This window comes from Thalassophryne amazonica, chromosome 11 (assembly GCF_902500255.1).
Source record: "Thalassophryne amazonica chromosome 11, fThaAma1.1, whole genome shotgun sequence".
NCBI classification, from domain to species: Eukaryota; Metazoa; Chordata; class Actinopteri; order Batrachoidiformes; family Batrachoididae; genus Thalassophryne; species Thalassophryne amazonica.
In genome coordinates, this window is record NC_047113.1 from 64,348,861 (window position 1) to 64,370,574 (window position 21,714).

Genomic DNA, 21,714 nt, shown 5'->3' on the forward strand with positions numbered 1-21,714 from the left:
TTTGAAATAAAATGTGTAAAATACCAACTGTTCCTATACTTGGGGAGGGCACTGTATCTCCAAATTATTTTTTTTGTCCATGTGAGATTTTTCATTGGATGACTGAAAGTCAAAATGGTACTGCTCAACGTGAATCTTACTCATGACAGCCAGTCGGTATCCGTCTCCCAGTTCAGTACCCCATGCAGGTGCTTGATTTTGACATGCCAAAATCAAGTTTTTGTTTACAGCAATTAAACCCTATTCTGCAAATAAATGTTTAACTGTGCTACCAGGAGCTACAGACTGGTCATATGGACAGTATCTCCATCCCATAAGCCAAGGTGAGGCTGTGCAATCACTTGCACTGTAGAGATTTACCTGAAGTTACGTTGATATGACAGAATGATGCCCTTCAAAAACTCTACAATTTATTCACACTTACATGAACAGTGGTTCCTATTCCTACAAAATTACTTTTGCCCCCACCCCATTTATTAAAGTAATTGTCAAGTTGCAAACATCTTAAATTCAAAAACATGTATTTCTCAGTTTCCCAGTGATAATAATTATACAAACCTGAATAAATCAAACACAATATGTTGTGTAGTCTTTAAGGTTTTATACATTAAATATACCCCAAGCATACTACCTCAGTTTCTTTGTTTCTTTGCTCTCATTTGGGCTTTTTATGTAATGTTCTTGCTTAAGGCCATCATAGAAGGCATATCTGCTCCGAGATTTAAAAAAAAAAAAAAAAAAAATTTCATGGACTACAAAAACTGCTGTTACAACAGAGTTGTAATTTCACAAACATCATCTTTGGTTTTGTGACAGTAACGTGTTGTCTTTATGTAAGGTCTTCTGTTTTTCTTGTCAAATGGTATATTTTTTACCTTTGATGTTGGAGGATGGAAGACATGCGATCAGTCCTGTTTGTGTACAAAATATTTTGAAGTGTCTCAAACTGTTTTTTAACTGTTTTGTGGATTGTCCACAATTCAGGGAGGATCTGAATCTGCTTAATCGCCCAACCCCACACACATCTAAACACACTTTTTACTTGCCTTTTCTTTAGCATTGTAAGATCCTGCCTTATGACATCACAAAGTTCTGTAGCTGGCAGAACCTGGGTAGAGGTATGCTTGCAGCAACTGCACTCTATATTCTTATAAACTGGTTGTATCTGCCCCCACCCCCACAATAAAAAATTTGTTGCAGTTTTTTTAATTGCAGCAATTTGTTTTCCTAGAAAATAATAATCACCCTGTACTCACTGAGAGAAGAGAGCAGTGGTTATGTGTGTGGTGTTTGTCTTTATGAATGCTAAATCAAAATAACTGGTTTATAAATTTCTGTATCATTTTGTGTGGATACGGCCACAAGGTCAAGGTGTAGAGCAAATTTTGGTGGTGATCTAAATGGGTACATTATATTTCGCCTCGCTACTATTTACACTTTCTGCCTTTTTTTTTAAAAAAAAACCTTTGAGACGCGCTGCAGATTACATGTGAAATGATTATAACCATACAAATATGTCTCTCATTTCTCTTTTTCACCCATTCCTTTAACTTTCTGAGACAGGTTTCCTTTGGGTTCATTCTTTAGCCTTCTCTTCTTATGACATCACACAGTTCTGACTACTCTCCTTTGATGCTTTAATACCAAAATACTAAGCCAGGGTATCAAACTACCATCACTAACAATAAGAGAAAAAATGATTTATGGTTTGAAAATGCATCTGCATTAATGACAAAACTTTATTATCAGTTGAAATTGGTTGATAATCAAGATCAAATACATGAAAGTTACATTTTACATACACAGTAGCTAAATATTTCATTTTTATTTAAAACAAAAGAGGATCACATTTGTGACAAGTATTAAGATGACTTATTGCTGAAAGAATCGGTCCTAAGTATGCTTTTTTTTGTCTAATTATTAATCAATTAAAGACATTCTTTTCAGTTAATTCATAACCCACAAGAAACAGCATCAAGGTTAATTTGTATATTTGGTAATACTTTTATATAGGCCTATGGTATGGTCTGGAAAGCTACATTTGTTGATAATCTTATTTAAAATTTTAATAAACTATGCTAACTTTAATAAATTACTGATTGGCTAAATGTAAGTGCAACTTTATTGGGGGAAATATTGTTTTTTATAGTTTTGGAAAAAGTAGAAATTCTGTTCATTAAAAGGTTGTCTAAACATAAATTTATTAATTTGATAAATACTTGATTTTCCCCCCCAATTTTTTTAAACGTGTTTGATTTTTTTTTTTTTTTTTCTGCCACATGAGCAGCAAGTCCCTTTCATTGCTCACATGGACGAACAACACCACGGCTGTAGTGATGAAAGCACAGTAGGGTCTACACTTCACTGGATATCTTTTCTACCATTCTACCATTGAGATCATCCTTGTGTACTATGTGACTGTGCGGTACGCTGGATGCTCTGTAGCAGACAAACAAGCAACGCAAAGAGTGATAAACACAACTCAAAGATCACTGGCTGTCCTCTTCCCTCTCTGGAGGCAGTCACCAACTCCAAATTGCTCTCTAAAGCCTCTAAAATCACACAGGACTGTTCCACACCCACTCACTCACTGCTTAAACCTTTGCCCTCAGGGAGATGTTACAAGTGTCTGAAAATGAGGACTAGTAGACTCAGGAACAGCTTCTTTCCAAAAGGGATAACAGTCTTAAATGAAGCTAAACTTTCTGATTAAGCAGATTATCCTGAAGCACACACTTTACACTTTATGCAACTTTTGGCAATATGACAATTAAAAGCATTCTGTTTTATATAACACCAAAATAGATCCTTGCCATTTGATTGGTGGTTTGTATGTCACGTGATGTTGATTGTTTGCCCCATTTGCAATTTTGTTCCATTTACTGTGCAATTTTGGGTCCATACTGCACCATTGCATGCCATGAGCACCTTAATGTGCACACACAAGTATTGCGTTTGCCTGCATGCATCAAGCATTGACAGACCACACTCACACTAGCACAATCACAACCTTTGACATGGCAACAGTGCTTAGTTTAAAAACAAACATGGCAGGGTTTGTTTTGGTGACAGACGATGATTTGAACAAGCTTATTGTCTGTACTCATTCTTTTAACACACACATGCGAAAAACAAAAACAATAAAAAAAAAAAATCCAGTATGCTGTAAGCCATCTGGAGGTATTTGCAGTATTCCCTGGGTCATTTCTAGCTGAAGTAGAAGCACTGTTGGAAAAAGAGCTTGGCAAATGTCCGTTGCGACAATTTGGGGTTAGATTGAATTGCTATTTAAAGTTCATGTTGGACTGTTTGAAACCTCTTAACCTTAGAGGACCAGTGACACACTAAAATGTAAGTCCCTTTTTTCTTGTTTAAATTAATGAGATACCAAATGAGATCTATTTTAGGTGTTATATAAAACAAATAATGAATGGTTTCCTCAATGAATGCAAAATTTCATCTTTCACCTCATGAAATATTCTTTCCATTGCACGAATGAAAAAAACATTCATTATTTCAATTCTATTCTATTCTGTTCTGTTCTATTCTGATGAACCATGCATAGATTGTTCTTGGTTCTTGTTAACTTTGATAGACATAAAATGAAGAATAAGATGACAATCTATCTATCTATCTAGATAGATAGATAGATTATCTATCTAGATAGATAGATAGTTTTGCGCGGAGTGAGAGCTCTCGGTAGTCGACGATCAGTGTGTGCGTAGCTCCGTACTTTACGCTGGATTCTCGCTCCGGTGGGAGGATGGACGATGTGTCGCTCTGGTGAGTTGGTTCAAATTTACGGATTAATTTGTGGTTCTCGCAGCTTCTACATGTGTTGCATAACTTTTGGTCTTTTCCTGCCACACGAGCAGCTGGTCTAAAATCGCTTTTCTCTGAACACTCAAACACAAGCTAGTTAGCGTTGCTGACTAGCTTGTATTAGCACTGTTGGCTGTAATGATGGACGGCTGCAGTTAAGTCATTAAACAAATGACATAAAATACGAAAACAGATGCTTGTGGTCGTTGTTTCTTGACGTCTGGTTTGAATGCATCCGCTTTGTAACGTTTTTTCTCGCAAGTAGTCACCATTCACGTTACCACCACAAGGAGAAATTAGCAATGCTAAGAGTTAGCAAACTATCCCAAAACAAACCCATTATACGAAATATTTTTTTTGTAGAATCGCGTATGGTACTAGTCACTGGTGCCGTAATTCAATTAATCGATAATGGTGATTTTTATTAAAATGTTACTAATTTGCAGGGATTCCTTACAGTAATAGAAAATATTAAGACAGCTGAAGCAGTTAGGCAAAATTGCAATTATCTTTTAATCATTCAAGTCATAAAATGGTAATAAATAAAGCGGAAGAAAATGGATGGATGGATGGATAAATAAAAGCATATATGACCGTCACATGTTCCCATAGCTCAAAAACACTGGTTTGACCAACAATCCAAATTTCATAGGTCTTCAGTTTGCAGCTAGACAAGGGACTGGTAGAGCGCATACTACCTCAAGGAACCTTGAAGGTACCTTGACACGTACATGAATTTGATTCTCATACTGGCCCGCAATCTGGCATGACAGTGAACAAACTCATTGTAAATTCTGCAAAATGTTCCAAACTTGTGTCACGCATTAATTTCATGAACTAGTCATGAACATTGCGCAGCCTATTCAAAAACACTACGTGTGAATGTGTCTCATTGCACACATGGCTTCTGAATGATTATGATGAGATGTTACATCTATAATAAACATAATTTTACAGATACATTATCTAACTCATACGAAGCAATGAAAATGCAACTGTTTACCAAATATATATTATAAATAATTACCTTTGAGACAAGATTCCAAATGTGTTCTCTGCTGCACGACGCGCGCAAGACAACCTGTAGCTGTAGATAATTTCTCTGTGATTCTGGGAGTGATGAGAGAATGATTTCATCAGCCAAGTTCTGAGAGCAAATGAGTCAAAAGCTATGAAATTATTATTTTATGTAGTGTGGAGTCAAGTGAGAAAAAAATGTGGCGTTAAGCGGGCAAAGGCAGGTCAAAGTGGTATACATTGGCATAACGAGTTGCACGGCAGTGTAGGGTTCAAGTTGCGCACAGGGCATCTGTGGCATTTGGCAAAAGATGGAACATTCCATCTTTCACTTCATGAAATATTACCATTGCACTCATAAACATTTATTATTTGTGTAATATTTAATTGTGAAAGCTTTTTAGGAACATGGAAAACAAATGTAACCAAAGATTCATTGACAACATATTGTCTTTTTTTTGGCATAAAAAGAAAATTAAATTTAACCTTTATTTAACCAGGTTAGTCCCATTGAGATCTAGACCTCTTTTGTGTGGGAGAGCTGGACAATTCTAAAGTTTCCAATTCACCTAACTTGCATTTCTTTTAAATAAATAAATAATTCTAGCAAATATCTTGGAAATTATTAACTGTCAAGTAAAGAACCACACCTGTTCACTCTCATCTGCAAATAAGAGAATATTCTGATTAATTCAATCATTCTGTTTCATATAACTACAGTTTGAATGTTTTTAGAGATTTTCAGCTGTTCATTGTCCAAACGCAATCCCAAAGTGTTGCTGTGCATTTTGGGAAATTACAGTGAGTATTTTCATTACTGCAGTTGTTTTGTTTCTTTGCTATTGTCTAATGTTTAATGGCTTAAATGATAAATTCTATGCAAATAGTTATGAGTAAGGCCCTCGGTTGTCAAAATAAACATCAATACATTTTTGGTTAGTTGCCTAATTAATGTTAATTGGTGTTAATGTTAATTGAATAATGATTCAGCTGTCAGCAAAAGGCTCAGCAAGGTGTAAAAGGGGGAAATCAAGTACTGGGAGAACAAAAAGTTTGTTGTAATGTATTAATTTATAATTTACATGTAGTGTGCAGTATTTATCATGTCTGTCTGAGTGTGCCTTATGGTTCTGCAGTGAAATGTTCCGTTTACACAGAAGGTGAGAGTGTACAATGGAATTATTAAACATCAAATTGTTGAACGTGATTTGCTCCTGTTCCGTGTTTCCTAAATGTGTTCAAAAATCTTTTTCTTGAATTGTGAACTGTGGGTTAGAGAAAATGAAATATTTTGAGATATCCTCTTGGGCTGTCAGAACATCAGAGGGACATTTATTTTGAGTTATTTTCTGCCATTTAAAGACTGGGTGGAGTTATTTTTTGGGGGGGGGGGGGATCAACAGATTAATCACTTGTGAAATTGAGTATTTTTCAGATTTTGTTTAGTTAAAAATAAACCCCAACAGACAAGTTTTGAGAAATGAGAAGCCACTTTCTGAATATTGTCAGATTTTTGTAAAACAGGAAGTGGCTGGTCTTTACTGTTTTGGTCATCGCATATCCCAAATGATGCGGGCCGTGCTTGTTTTGTTTTACCAGTGTGGAGGCGACGGAGACCTCGCTATTCCCAAACTGCACCGGCAATTTTGAAGAGGACACAGTGAATGCTGGGATGCACACCTTTAACCAGACGCACATGAGGAAAGCTTTCCAGCTGATGAACGAACTGAGAAGGTGCGTGCGTGCATGCGTGCATGCATGCGTACGTGCATGTTTATGCATGTACTGGTTTATTGTAATTGGACATGCACATGTGCCTCCCAAACTGATGGATTTAAATGAAACTTCACATCTTGGTGACACAGCCAAAGATGTGCATGAATTAAAATAATTCAGGTCTGTCTGATGTGTTCAAGGGGAGATAATTAAAAATTTAGTTTAAATGATGCATCATGTGATGTTGACTTTACAACAGGGGTGCGCAAGTTCCTCGAGATCTACCTTCCTGACACTCTTAAATGTCTTCCTGTTCCAACACACCTGAACCCAATGATAGGCTCATTAAAAGCCTGCTAACGACTCTTTCATTGGATTCAGGTGTGTTGGAACAGGGACACAGCTAGTGTCAGGAAGGTAGATCTTGAGGACTGAACTTGGGCACCCCTGCTTTACAAGTACAATTCCTCCTCCAGTACTCGACATGACTGATGGACATTCCAACACAGCTTGGTTGGATCGATCAAGAGGATTTGTTTTGGAAATCCCTGATTGTAATGATGTCTTGTACCTGCATGTGACTTTGGATAAAACGACACTGAGAAAAATAACGGTCTGTGTTTGTGTTGCTCCTCACCCTTCAGTAAAAAGATGTTGTGTGATGTCCAGCTGGTGGCGGGACCTGTTGAAGTGTCTGCTCACAGGGTGGTTCTGGCTTCAAGTAGCCCCTACTTTTGTGCCATGTTCACAGGTTTGTTTACTGTGCATTTACTTTATCACAGCACATCTATCCTTCTATGTAGTAAATGGGGTGATTAGAGTATCTTAAGTTTCTGCGTTATACTGTTGTTCTAAGTTAAAAAAAAATTGCAGTTTTTACGGTAACAGAAAAGTGTAAATTACAGTACAGGGAACACAAAAACCTAAGCAACATGGTTTTTCTTTTGTATAGGTGATATGAGTGAAAGCAAGGCTGATCAGGTGGAGATCAGAGAAATGGATGGACAGACGCTGAGAAAACTGATCGACTACATCTACACAGCTGAGATAGAAGTCACAGAGGATGATGTCCAGGTGAGTGCCTGTTTATGAAGAGGCAGAGTTGGTGAGAGCTTTGTCCTATTTTTATGCCACACTTTTCTTCTTGTCCTGAGAAGATGGTCAGAAAGGGGTAATTGAGGAGGTTGTGTGTGCTCTACTTGCTCTATAAATTCAGCTGATTTGAAATAAAACATTGGTTAATGACCAGCAGTTTGTTTCCCCAGAAAAATTAGGTGTGAAGATTACCCATCTTTATTAGGCATCGTCTCCACCCCAACATGAGTCATTGACATTACGATAATGAATATTCCACTTGTTCAGGTGATATTGTATTTTTGTAGTTATTGACCAAGCTGAACTGCTTTCCCAAAAAAGAATGAAGTAAAAGTCACCAATCTTAAGTGGGCCTCTGGTCCATCCCAAGATCCATCACTAAAAGCAAAATGTTGAAAATGTTGAACTCGGGTCAGGTGCATCCAGTTCACTATGAAACCATGTTGAGTCCTGGATGGCGAACACCCAAGCGGACAACTCATCCATCCCCAGCTTCCAGCGTTAGATGCCTAGCTGCTGCAACCAGGTGAAATGTGGACACCCCTTCACCTTCTCCAGCCTCTGGGGTCCTCACCAGTGAGGCATACATGTGCTGGATTACACCCAGAGAACGTGCCACATGTCCAGTCTGTAGTATCTGAGGTTCCCTCACAGTGCAAGTGATACTCCTTATCTTAGTCTCTTAGACACATACATTCCAGTGTTATCCCAGGATCCTCCAAAGAGAACTGGTACCAGAGACATCCAGTCGTTGCCTTAGGTTGCTGGTTAGTATCTAAATCTCACAACCAATCAGGAAGACGGAAAGCACATGGATATTGAGGCAGAGAAGGCGTTGCAGTAACAAGGTGCTCGAGTGCTTCCCCTCAGGGAGCTTTGGTGGCTACTGCTCCATTTACTGATCTGCTGCATGCTTGGTGTAATTGGGGAGGTGATGATCTTGTGGTTAAGCGTTGGACTTGAGACCAGGGAACTGAGTTCAAACCCTGCCTGACCAGATAATCTCTAAGGGCCCCTGGGCAAGGTCCTTCATCCCCCTGTTGCTCCCAGGGTGCAGTTGGTGTGTGGGTGAATGTGAGGCATCATTGTAAAGTGCTTTGATCTTCTAACTCAGATGGAAAAGTGCTATATAAATGTAGTTAATTTACCATATAATTCATGTTATGCCTTTGCACCCTGTGCCTTACTTTGTGCTCAGATTTCATGTTCTGTAATAAGCACAGGGGAGTTGGGCACATCCCAAATGCTTTCGTGTTATGTGTTTTAGACTGTGCACTATGGATTGTAAAGACCGGGGTCCTTATGTTCCAGTTTGCCCCCCCCATTTGTCTCAAAGTCTAGTGTTGGGCATTATGGGTCTGACTCATTCTTGTTGCAAAGGTTTGTGGATTGTATGTTGGTGTCGTTATTGGGTTTTTCTGCAGGTGGATACATGGGGTCCTTAGTGCTGTTATTCTGGAAACCTGTTAGGATTAATGTTATTTTTGTATAGTTCCAAAAAGGCTTTTAAAATCTTTAAGTCTTGTGTGTTTTTTTTATAGTGTTTAATATGTGCAATGTAAAAATTGTGCTTTGCAGTAATAGGAGATATTTGAGACATTTTTTTTTCAGTTTCAGTAGTTGTGGATTTGACAAACAGCCTGATCAAGCTGCAAAGCAGAATGTTTCCTCTGATTATTAGAACAGGAAGTGTGCATGGAGAGAGGCAGGAAATCCTCCAAGTGTTCACAGTGTGCCAACCTGATTGGCTCACTCTTGGATGTGTGATGATGCTTGTGCATTTCTGAGAAGTGGCTCTTGTTTGTTAAAACATGCTTTTTACAGTGCATTTGTTTGCGTTGAATGAGTTCACTTGTTCTGCCATGAGTCGTGTGGTGCCTCATTAGAAAGCTCATGGTTCAGACATGGCTGTACGCCGAGACTGTCAAGATACTTGTAGAATGTTTGAGATGGTTATGAGAAAAGAGGAAGACACAGGCACTTGGTTCTCCTGACCAAGTTGAGCAACATGTCTGACAGTGTACAAACATAAATTCATTTGTTTAGTTTTTTTGTCAGACCTCTTGATTAATCAAAAATTGTTTGTTTATTTATTTATTTATTTTTGTGGTGCACTCTCTTGTTAAAACAAACATTTTCAGCTCTACACAATCTGTGAGACAACTGTTCCAGGACCGGTTTCGGGTCATAATATGTGTAAATGTTCGATTGGCTGTAGTCATGCAATGCGTCATTAACATGCGTCAGAACAGCTGAGTGGCACAGCTAACCCTCCACAGCAAAACAACAAGATACACAGAACAGTTCTGCGACTGCTAATCACAGTAGGGCCTCATGTCAGCAGCGTTTTATATTTGTCAGGTTTTCTACATTTATACCTTTTCTACATTCATACTTTGTCTTCTCCGTAGGTTCTACTGCCAGCAGCCAGTCTCCTCCAGCTGATGGATGTGCGTCAGGCTTGTTGTGAGTTCCTGCAGTCACAGCTGCACCCGTCCAACTGTCTGGGCATCAGAGCCTTCGCTGACCTCCATACCTGCACACAGCTCCTGAGTCAGGCCCACGCATATGCTGGTAAGTGTCTCACTGCTTCTCCTGAATCATCCATGCTGCTGTAGGTGTAGAGGTGGCAGTGTGTGTTTTTTACTGTTTGTGTTGACCAGCCTGCTGGAACTGTTGGGGGGTCAGACTTTTTTTTTTTTGCATTTGAAAATGTTGCGTAAAAAAAAACAAATGCAAATTTGGAAAGTATTTTCCACATTTAGTTATGTTACAGCCTTATTACAAAATGGAGTAAATTAGTTTTCCCCCTCAAAATTCTCCTTACAATACCCCATAATAACAACATGGAAAAAACATTCTCTTCAATTTTTGCAACTTTATATAAAAAAAAAAATGCTAAGAAATCACATGTATAAGTATTCACACCTTCAGTACTTTGGTGATGCACTTCTGGCAGCAATTACAGCCTCAAGTCTTCTTGAATATGATGCCACAAGCTTGGTGCACCTATCTTTGGGCAGTTTTTGTCCATTCCACTTTTCAGCACCTCTCAAGCTCCATCAGGTTGGATGGGGAGCGTTGGTACACAGCCATTTTCAGATCTCTCCAGAGATATTCAGTCAGATTCAGGTCTGGACTTTGGCTGGGCCACTCGAGGACATTCACAGAGTTGTCCTGAAGCCACTCCTTTGAGATCTTAACTGTGTCATCACCATGCTTCACTGTAGGGATGGTGCCTGGTTTCCTCCAAACATCAGACCAGAGAATTTTGTTTCTCATGGTCTGAGAGTCCTTCTGGTGCCTTTTGGCAAACTCCAGGTGGGCTGCCATGGGCTTTTTTTCATGTTGTCATTATAGGCTGTTGTGAGTAGAATTTTGAGAGAAAAAAATGAATTTTATCCATTTTGGAATAAAGCTGTAACACAATGAAATGTGGAAAAAGCGAAGCACTGTGAATACTTTCTGGATGCGCTGTAAATGCCTGACTAAAAATAAGAACAGTTTTGACCATGGTAAAGTTGAGATGTTTATACTGAGTGTGACGGGTGGCACGACTTCACATTTTATTTTATATTTTTAAGTCGACAGTTAAGTCACGAAAGTTGAGTTGATATCAACTAAGCTCTGATGATGTCATTAATAAAACCACGTGAGAATGGAATTCGTTCAGTGACAATCTGTATCCTCAAAAAAAAAAAAGAAATCATGCAGAGCTTGGAGGAAACAAAAAGTAGAAACAAGCAGTGAGTCAATTGGACCCCACAGGGTTAAAGCGTGATTGCACAGCAGTAAGTTCAACTGATGGGCTGTTCGACTAGTCTATGCAACCCCTCCTCAGCGTGCAGCGCCGTGGCTGGAGTTCCCCTTGTGGCATTTATTAGCTAACAGTGAGTGTTGTGTCTTACAGAGCAGCACTTTGATGAGGTGGCACATGGAGAGGAGTTCCTTGGACTTTCTCTGCAAGAGGTGTGCAGCCTCATCTCGAGCGACAAACTCACCGTCTCCGCAGAGGAACAGGTCAGGTGGCAGCTGGTCTCCTTACTGTATGTATATGTGTGCTCACAAACATAACATAGTCAGGGGTTTGGGAAGCTCAGTAACTGCTACAGAAACCGCTCTCACGGGCTGAGACCGTCTAATGAGCTGGCTGTGGCAGTCAGTCTGCTGTCCGTTCATCAGCGGAAAGAATCCCAGCAAACATCTGTGCTGCCAGAACAGCATTTCTGAAGGTGACTTGGTGGTTCAGACGGATGGAGCACTGAAGGGAGTGTGACCCTCCTATAATGTCCATTATGTGGCGCTCTGGCTGATGAATAATGAATTTGGTGTGATTGGCTGCTGCTCTGTGATCCCTTCTACCTTATGGGATTTTCATACTTGGTCCAGATATTTCAAGTGTGAGTATTGTCTCTCAGGTGCTTGGTATAGAATGACAAGGATCTTATTTGATATTGAAGCATTTCAGTTGGTGTTTAGATTTGGTGCTCATCCCTACAGTTGTCCTGATCACATATACGAGTCACTGTTACACGTACTCTTATTATTTCCTTATTTTGCTGGGTTTTATAGTCAGCTGTACTTCTGGTTGCTTTGTGACTGGCACAGTGCTAAAACAAAATACTTCCAGTAAGTGTAACCCAGACTGGACAAACTAAGTAATCAATAATAAATACATATATTGGAACACAGCCACATCCTGCTAATTTTTTACTTCTAAAGTTTCATAGCGGCCATGGAGAATATCGTCCCGCTGTATTACGCTGCATCAATATTTTCAAGTCCCACATGGCTGTCCTTAAACATCCGATAGCCGTCATCATATTCAGGTATCTTAATTTCTTTTATTTGTCCAGCCACAGTCGACAGGCAGGTAAGCATACTTACGATGCCCTGACACTTGCATGACTTCGATCCCTGCACATGCACGGACATCGTTGTGACAATCCCACCCGCTGGGTTCCCAGCTGGATGCCATGCTTTGTTCAACTAGCTGACGCTGGACGCTGCATATATAAAATAATTATTTTGTAGCGGATGAATCATTTTCTGTCGGAGCTGGCTGTTGAAAATGCCTCTGATTGCTTCTGGAATCACAGAGGGCTGTTCCAGCTGCAGCTTTCCCTCTCTCGCGTGTGCATGCTTAATGAGGTGGAGAAAGCATTTGGAGCAGTCTAAAAAGATAATTATTTGTCATGTTTATAGTGTAATAGTTTGGTAAAATGGTTGCATGTTCATCCCTTCTTGGGTGCAGCTGTAAAAGTATGTTTATGATAGATTGATAGATTTAATATCTCTTTATAATTGTTCAGATGAGCTGCGCTCTGTTGTGCTGCAGTATTTTTGAATTGTTTGCATAATGTTGACATAATTAATGCGTGATGGAGATTTTGAACATTTCAAAATTTTCTTTGCACACTTGTACGAAGCTGCGCACAGTGTACAACAAGTTTACTCTTGTGCGTGCAAGTGTGTGGATCAAAGTCATGCAAGTGTCAGGGGGCCTTTAGCTGTTAGCGCTCCTATTGAAATCGCTAACATTTGATGCCATCCAGACGCCGCTTCCTCTCCAAGCCTTAATGCTCGCACACTTCCCAAAATCTGATGAATTTGCATGACTTTCTTATTAGAAGCCTTTCTAAATAAAACATAATTGCATGTATTTTCAGTAAAATTTAATTAAGTTCAACTTGATTAAAAGAATTCTAATTGGTGGGCCAAGGAAAAAAGACACAGTCTCACCAGCATTATAATAGCGTAATGGTCAGTTACGCTGTTATAATAAAAAAAAATTACACTGCATTTGGGCTGTTACGTTGTTTTTGAGTATGTACGTGTGTGTGTAATAATTATTAAAGTCTCTAAAGGGGACTCTTTTTCTGCGAGAATCGTCCCCCGTTTCACATGGACGGTTTTTATTTGTTCGTCATTAATGTGCCTTTTTTTGTGGGGCAGCTAATGATGTGGTTCTCAGCTGTGGACTGGAACCTTAATAACTCACGCTGGAAATAATAATATTAATGATATTATTCTCTGCTCCGTGTCTGTGTGTGTTGAGGGATTTGCTGTGGCTCTGTCAAGATGGGAAGGCGGATCATTCCGCAATCAATAACTTCAAAGCGAAACGCTGTTATAAATCAAATGACACCTCATTCTAAACATTCTAAAACAGACAAAGTACAACCTCATCTGAAAAAAAGCTGTTTTTCTCCAAAATGAAATGTCCTCCATTCCGTCGGGGAGAACTTATCCCAGTGAGTCTCAGCACTCCCGTCTGAGCACAGCTGCGCAGCAGCGCTCTAGGTGCGAGTATTATAGGAGACATCTTGACCAAAGTAACATTTTACATTTATATTCCTCTGAAACACTGTTGCCTGCATTTTGAGGGCCAAATGTTGTTAAGTAAATCCCTCGTTTTTGTTTTTTTTGTTTTTTAATCTTTGTTACAGCCTTACTTTAAAACAAAAAGAAAGAGGCATTAGACCAAAACATGGAAGAGTGTAGAAATGTGTGTTACTACACAGGAGCTAATTTATATACCGCAGTTTACTGTAGAAAATCATTACAATTTTTTTTTTAAACTTAAAGGTTAATTTCTGATTACTCTACATTTTGAAGTTTAAAAAACACCAAAGGGGCCCTTTATAAGCCGATAAAGCAAAAGCTTCAGCGGGGTCAAAGCCTAAAAGCAGTCCCTGAACCCCTGGCTTCTTATCGTGATTTTCTATCCCATTACGCTGAGAAAAAAGCCTGTTGAGAACCCTGAAAACCAGGAGAGATTGCAGCTGAAAAAGGATCGTCTTCTGTACATCAACCATGTTTTTGTCGCTCTATGCACAACAAAGGAGTGCATTTAAATATTCACTTGAAAGTCGTTGCTGCACAGGAGTTGATGTGTTTTTGGTGTTGGGTGTGAATATTTGCCATTCAGTTCCAGGGTGTGTCCTGATCTCTGTGAGTAGAAGAAGGGCACAAAAGTTGACTGACTTTCTACGAGCAGCCGATCTGTAAAGTTTGAGGAATTTGCATTTGTGTAACTTTGCAAAAACAATGTCGGACTCTGTTGTTTTCTCTGGGCCCCTCCCCAATCAGACCGGGAGTGACATGTTTAGCCGCATGTTCTCCTTGAATTGCTGGCTGTCTGAGTGGTGTCCAAAAAATGAGGTGGGCTTCATTGATAATTGGCAAAGCTTCTGGGGAAAACCTGGTCTTGTTAGGAGAGACGGCATCCATCCCACTTTAGATGGAGCAGCTCTCATTTCTAGAAATCTGGCCAATTTTCTTGGATCCTCCAAACTGTGACTGTCTAGCGTTGGGACCAGGAGGCAGAGCTGTGGTCTTATACACCTCTCTGCAGCTTCTCTCCCCCTGCCATCCCCTCATTACCCCATCCCCGTAGAGACGGTGCCTGCTTCCAGACCACCAATAACCAGCAAAAATCTATTTAAGCAAAAAAATTCAAAAAGAAAAAATAATATAGCACCTTCAACTGCACCACAGACTAAAACAGTTAAATGTGGTCTATTAAACATTAGGTCTCTCTCTTCTAAGTCCCTGTTGGTAAATGATATAATAATTGATCAACGTATTGATTTATTCTGCCTAACAGAAACCTGGTTACAGCAGGATGAATATGTTAGTTTAAATGAGTCAACACCCCCGAGTCACACTAACTGTCAGAATGCTCGTAGTACGGGCCGGGGCGGAGGATTAGCAGCAATCTTCCATTCCAGCTTATTAATTAATCAAAAACCTAGACAGAGCTTTAATTCATTTGAAAGCTTGTCTCTTAGTCTTTTCCATCCAAATTGGAAGTCCCAAAAAACAGTTTTATTTGTTATTATCTATCGTCCACCTGGTCGTTACTGTGAGTTTCTCTGTGAATTTTCAGACCTTCTGTCTGACTTAGTGCTTAGCTCAGATAAGATACTTATAGTGGGCGATTTTAACATCCACAGAGATGCTGAGAATGACAGCCTCAACACTGCATTTAATCTATTATTAGACTCTATTGGCTTTGCTCAAAAAGTAAATGAGTCCACCCACCACTTTAATCATATCTTAGATCTTGTTTTGACTTATGGTATGGAAATAGAAGACTTAACAGTATTCCCTGAAAACTCCCTTCTGTCTGATCATTTTTTAATAACATTTACATTTACCCTGATGGACTACCCTGCAGTGGGGAATAAGTTTCATTACACTAGAAGTCTTTCAGAAAGCGCTGTAACTAGGTTTAAGGATATGATTCCTTCTTTATGTTCTCTATTGTCATATACCAACACAGAGCAGAGTAGCTACCTAAACTCTGTAAGGGAGTTAGAGTATCTCGTCAATAGTTTTACATCCTCATTGAAGACAACTTTGGATGCTGTAGCTCCTCTGAAAAAGAGAGCTTTAAATCAGAAGTGTCTGACTCCGTGGTATAACTCACAAACTCGTAGCTTAAAGCAGATAACCCGTAAGTTGGAGAGGAAATGGCGTCTCACTAATTTAGAAGATCTTCACTTAGCCTGGAAAAAGAGTTTGTTGCTCTATAAAAAAGCCCTCCGTAAAGCTAGGACATCTTTCTACTCATCACTAATTGAAGAAAATAAGAACAACCCCAGGTTTCTTTTCAGCACTGTAGCCAGGCTGACAAAGAGTCAGAGCTCTATTGAGCTGAGTATTCCATTAACTTTAACTAGTAATGACTTCATGACTTTCTTTGCTAACAAAATTTTGACTATTAGAGAAAAAATTACTCATAACCATCCCAAAGATGTATCGTTATCTTTGGCTGCTTTCAGTGATGCCGGTATTTGGTTAGACTGTTTCTCTCCGATTGTTCCTTCTGAGTTATTTTCATTAGTTACTTCATCCAAACCATCAACATGTTTATTAGACCCCATTCCTGCCAGGCTGCTCAAGGAAGTCCTACCATTATTTAATGCTTCAATCTTAAATATGATCAACTTATCTTTGTTAGTTGGCTATGTACCACAGGCTTTTAAGGTGGCAGTAATTAAACCATTACTTAAAAAGCCATCTCTTGACCCAGCTATTTTAGCTAATTATAGGCCAATCTCCAACCTTCCTTTTCTCTCAAAGATTCTTGAGAGGGTAGTTGTAAAACAGCTAACTGATCACCTGCAGAGGAATGGTCTATTTGAAGAGGTTCAGTCAGGTTTTAGAATTCATCATAGTACAGAAACAGCATTAGTGAAGGTTACAAATGATCTTCTTATGGCTTCGGACAGTGGACTTATCTCTGTGCTTGTTCTGTTGGACCTCAGTGCTGCTTTTGATACTGTTGACCATAAAATTTTATTACAGAGATTAGAGCATGTCATAGGTATTAAAGGCACTGCGCTGCGGTGGTTTGAATCATATTTGTCTAATAGATTACAGTTTGTTCATGTAAATGGGGAATCTTCTTCACAGACTAAAGTTAATTATGGAGTTCCACAAGGTTCTGTGCTAGGACCAATTTTATTCACTTTATACATGCTTCCCTTAGGCAGTATTATTAGACGGTATTGCTTAAATTTTCATTGTTACGCAGATGATACCCAGCTTTATCTATCCATGAAGCCAGAGGACACACACCAATTAGCTAAACTGCAGGATTGTCTTACAGACATAAAGACATGGATGACCTCTAATTTCCTGCTTTTAAACTCAGATAAAACTGAAGTTATTGTACTTGGCCCCACAAATCTTAGAAGCATGGTGTCTAACCAGATCTTTACTCTGGATGGCATTTCCCTGACCTCTAGTAATACTGTGAGAAATCTTGGAGTCATTTTTGATCAGGATATGTCATTCAAAGCGCATATTAAACAAATATGTAGGACTGCCTTTTTGCATTTACGCAATATCTCTAAAATCAGAAAGGTCTTGTCTCAGAGTGATGCTGAAAAACTAATTCATGCATTTATTTCCTCTAGGCTGGACTATTGTAATTCTTTATTATCAGGTTGTCCTAAAAGTTCCCTAAAAAAGCCTTCAGTTAATTCAAAATGCTGCAGCTAGAGTACTGACGGGGACTAGCAGGAGAGAGCATATCTCACCCGTGTTGGCCTCTCTTCATTGGCTTCCTGTTAATTCTAGAATAGAATTTAAAATTCTTCTTCTTACTTATAAGGTTTTGAATAATCAGGTCCCATCTTATCTCAGGGACCTCGTAGTACCATATCACCCTAATAGAGCGCTTCGCTCTCAGACTGCAGGCTTACTTGTAGTTCCTAGGGTTTGTAAGAGTAGAATGGGAGGCAGAGCCTTCAGCTTTCAGGCTCCTCTCCTGTGGAACCAGCTCCCAATTCAGATCAGGGAGACAGATACCCTCTCTACTTTTAAGATTAGGCTTAAAACTTTCCTTTTCGCTAAGGCTTATAGTTAGGGCTGGATCGGGTGACCCTGGACTATCCCTTGGTTATGCTGCTTTAGACGTAGACTGTGGGGGGGTTCCCATGATGCACTGTTTCTTTCTCTTTTTGCTCTGTATGCATCACTCCGCATTTAATCATTAGTGATCGATCTCTGCCTCCCTCCACAGCATGTCTTTTTTCCTGGTTCTTCCCTCAGCCCCAACCAGTCTCAGCAGAAGACTGCCCCTCCCTGAGCCTGGTTCTGCTGGAGGTTTCTTCCTGTTAAGAGGGAGTTTTTCCTTCCCACTGTTGCCAAGTGCTTGCTCACAGGGGGTCGTTTTGACCGTTGGGGTTTTTCATGATTGTTGTATGGCCTTGCCTTACAATATAAAGCGCCTTGGGGCAACTGTTTGTTGTGATTTGGCGCTATATAAAAAAAAAGTTGATTGATTTAGAGCTCCATTGCTGTGAAACGACTGCGTCCTCAACACTCCACTTCTGGAAATCTGTTCCTGCCCAGTATTGTATGGTGGCTGAGTAGATCAAAACTTTGCCGGAGTGCTGCTGCTGCCTTAAATATTTAATAAGCCACTTTTGTTCTACACCAGACCCTCAGCATGGTCACGCCTCATCATGCAGCACGTTTTATTTATTTTATTTTATTTGGTAAACTGTCTACATGCACACAGTTTTGCAAACACTTAAATCTGAGTGCAGCATGCACAAAATCTGCACAGATGCAGGTGAAGTACCTTCAACAAACAAACAGACTCTACTGTCTGATTTGAATTCTGTCGCTTTCTAGGTGTTTGAAGCCATGATGACTTGGATTAAGCACGATAAACTGGCTCGTCTGGAATACATGCCCAAACTGATCGAACACGTCAGACTTCCACTACTGTCCAGGGAGTACTTGGTACAGGTAAAACAAGCTCTTTGTTCTCCTGATTTGGTGTGTGGCTGTATTCTCTACCTCTTTACACTTATGCTGGACACAATCAGGGTGTCAAAAGGCTTTCACATACTTACAATTCCAGTGTAAACCAAATAATATTGTTTTAAAACTTTTTCATAAGATTAGTTATGAGTAGACAATAATCCAAAATTTCATCAACTTGCAACCCCAATTCCAGTGAAGTTGAGATGTTGTGTGAAATGTAAATTAAAAACAGAATACAATGATTTGCAAATCCTCTTCAACCTATGTTCAATTGAATACACCACAAAGACAAGATATTTAATGTTCAAACTGATAAACTTTATTGTTTTTGTGCAAATGTTTGCTCATTTTGAAATGCCTGCAACACGTTTTATAAAAGCTGGGACAGTGGTATGTTTACCACTGTGTTCCATCACCTTTCCTTCTAACACACTCTAAGTGTTTGGGACCTGAGGACACTAATTGTTGAAGCTTTGTAGGTGGAATTCTTTCCCATTCCTGCTTGATGTACGACTTCAGTTGTTCAACAGTCCAGGGTCTCCGATGTCGTATTTTGCGCTTCATAATGCGTCACACATTTTCAATGGGTGACAGGTCTGGACTGCAGGCAGGCCAGTCTAGTATCCACACACTTTTACTACGAAGTCACGCTGTTGTAACACGTGCAGAATGTGGCTTGGAATTGTCTTGCTGAAATAAGCAGGGATGTCCCTGTAAAAGACGTTGCTTGGATGGCAGCATGTGTTGCTCCAAAACCTGGATATACCTTTCAGCATTGATGGTGCCATCACAGATGTGTCAGTGCCCATGCCATGGGCACTAACACACCCCTATACCATCACAGATGCTGGCTTTTGAACTTTGCGCTGGTAACAGTCTGGATGGTCATTTTCCTTTTTTTGTCTGGAGGACACAACGTCCATGATTTTCAAAAACAATTTGAAATGTGGACTCATCAGACCACAGCACACTTTTCCACTTTGCATTTGTCCATTTCAAATGAGCTCGGGCCCAGAGAAGGTGGCGACGCTTCTGGATGTTGTTGATGTATGTATGGCTTTCACTTTGCATGGTAAAGTTTTAACTTGCACTTGTAGACGTAGTGACAAACTGTGTTAACTGACAATGGTTTTCTGAAGTGTTTCTGAGCCCAGGTGGTAAGATCCTTTACACAATGATGTTGGTTTTTAATGCAGTGCCACCTGAGGGATCGAAGATCACAGACATTCAATGTTGATTTTTGGCCTTGCTGCTTATGTGTACAAAGTTCTCCAGATTCTCTGAATCTTCTGATTATATTATGGACTGTAGATGATGGAATCCAAAAATTCCTTGCAATTGAACGTTGAGAAACATTGTTCTTAAACTGTTGGACTTTTTTTTTCCCACGCGGTTGTTTACAAAGTGGTGATCCTCGCTCCATCTTTGCTTGTGAATGGCTGAGCCTTTTGGGGATGCACCCTTTTATACCCAATCATGACACTTACCTGTTTCCAATTAGCTGTTCTTTGAGTATTCATCAACTTTTCCAGTCTTTTGTTGCCCTGTCCCAACTTTTTTGAAATGTGTTGCAGGCATCCATTTCAAAATGAGCAAATATTTGCACAAAAACAATAAAGTTGATCAGTTTGAACATTAAATATCTTGTCTTTGTGGTGTATTCAATTGAATATAGGTTGAAAAGGATTTTCAATTCATTGTATTCTGTTTTATTTATATTTTACACAATGTCCCAACTTGACATGAATTGGGGTTGTATCATCAACATGAGAAAAGTTATGGCATTTTGCGTAGCAGTACCCCACGCTGAATATTTAGCCGTTGCAGACTCTACATCAGTTACCTTTACATGGGTGTGATTACTAGAAAAGCATTTATTTGACTAAATGCCTAGTTTTGGGAACTTTTAAATGTAGCATATGCAAATGGACTGCATTTATATAGTGCTTTTCCATCTGCATCACACGCTCATGATGCAGATGAAAAAGATGCAATGATAACACATACTCTATTTGAACTTAAGTGATTTTGTAAGCATTATGTTGATGCAAAGAAGAAATTGACCAAGTACATCTTTTTGTTTGTCAATTTAGCCATTTTTGTTTTAGTGTACACTTATGGTCAAATTTTTAATGAAACACAAGTTCTGATATAATCAACATTTTTTTGCGGACTCTACACAAAATGAGCAAATTGTCTAGAAAACATACAGAACATACAGCAGGTACTGTACTTCCTACTCCTTTCTGTTGATGTTGACATTTTTTATGGTTTCCTCTGTGTAGCTATTATGTTCTCACCTAAAGCAAAAAAAAAAAAAGAAAATATATTGATGCTGTGTTTATGATCACGTCTAATTGGCAAAATGTAGAGTCCGTAACACTTCTAAACTATATGAAACAAATGGCAGCTAATTGAAATAAAGAAGTCCGACATAAATTTGATATATATAATATGCATTATTCAAACTTCACACAATTTAATATAGGTGTATCTTGGAAATTTGGACAGTCATAGTTTGGACAATTTTTTTTTTTTTTTTTTTTGGAAAGCACCATAACTGGTTCTTATTTGTCATAACACTTGCTAAATCCCATCCTAATATTTCTGACTGAGCTTAAAATGCATTTAGAGCTCCATTGTTAAATTACACTTACAGCACATCGTCTGGTTCTGTTGTTGTGGTTGTTGTTTTTGAGGTGTGAACATCCAGGCATACAAAAGTAATGTAAACATAACACCACTAAGGTAAAAACAATTTGAATGGTTATTGTT

General features: G+C 39.2%; 1 protein-coding gene across 3 annotated transcripts in view; it reads left to right on the forward strand.

Moving 5' to 3' along the window:
- The window catches only part of klhl3 (kelch-like family member 3), a 49,559-nt gene that overhangs the window by 19,860 nt on the left and 7,985 nt on the right, over nt 1–21,714 (forward strand). For 2 of the 3 annotated variants that reach the window (XR_004563737.1, XM_034181996.1), the window contains exons 1-7: nt 3,690–3,783; nt 6,439–6,573; nt 7,200–7,306; nt 7,508–7,629; nt 10,062–10,224; nt 11,561–11,670; nt 18,805–18,921. Coding sequence is in view for 2 of the 3 variants with exons in the window: in XM_034181996.1 (XP_034037887.1) it covers nt 3,764–3,783; nt 6,439–6,573; nt 7,200–7,306; nt 7,508–7,629; nt 10,062–10,224; nt 11,561–11,670; nt 18,805–18,921 (774 nt within the window). In the remaining variant the exon portion in view is untranslated. Of the gene's footprint in view, nt 1–3,689; nt 3,784–6,438; nt 6,574–7,199; nt 7,307–7,507; nt 7,630–10,061; nt 10,225–11,560; nt 11,671–18,804; nt 18,922–21,714 lie in introns of those variants that run through there. The other variant, XM_034181997.1, reaches the window with a different exon arrangement.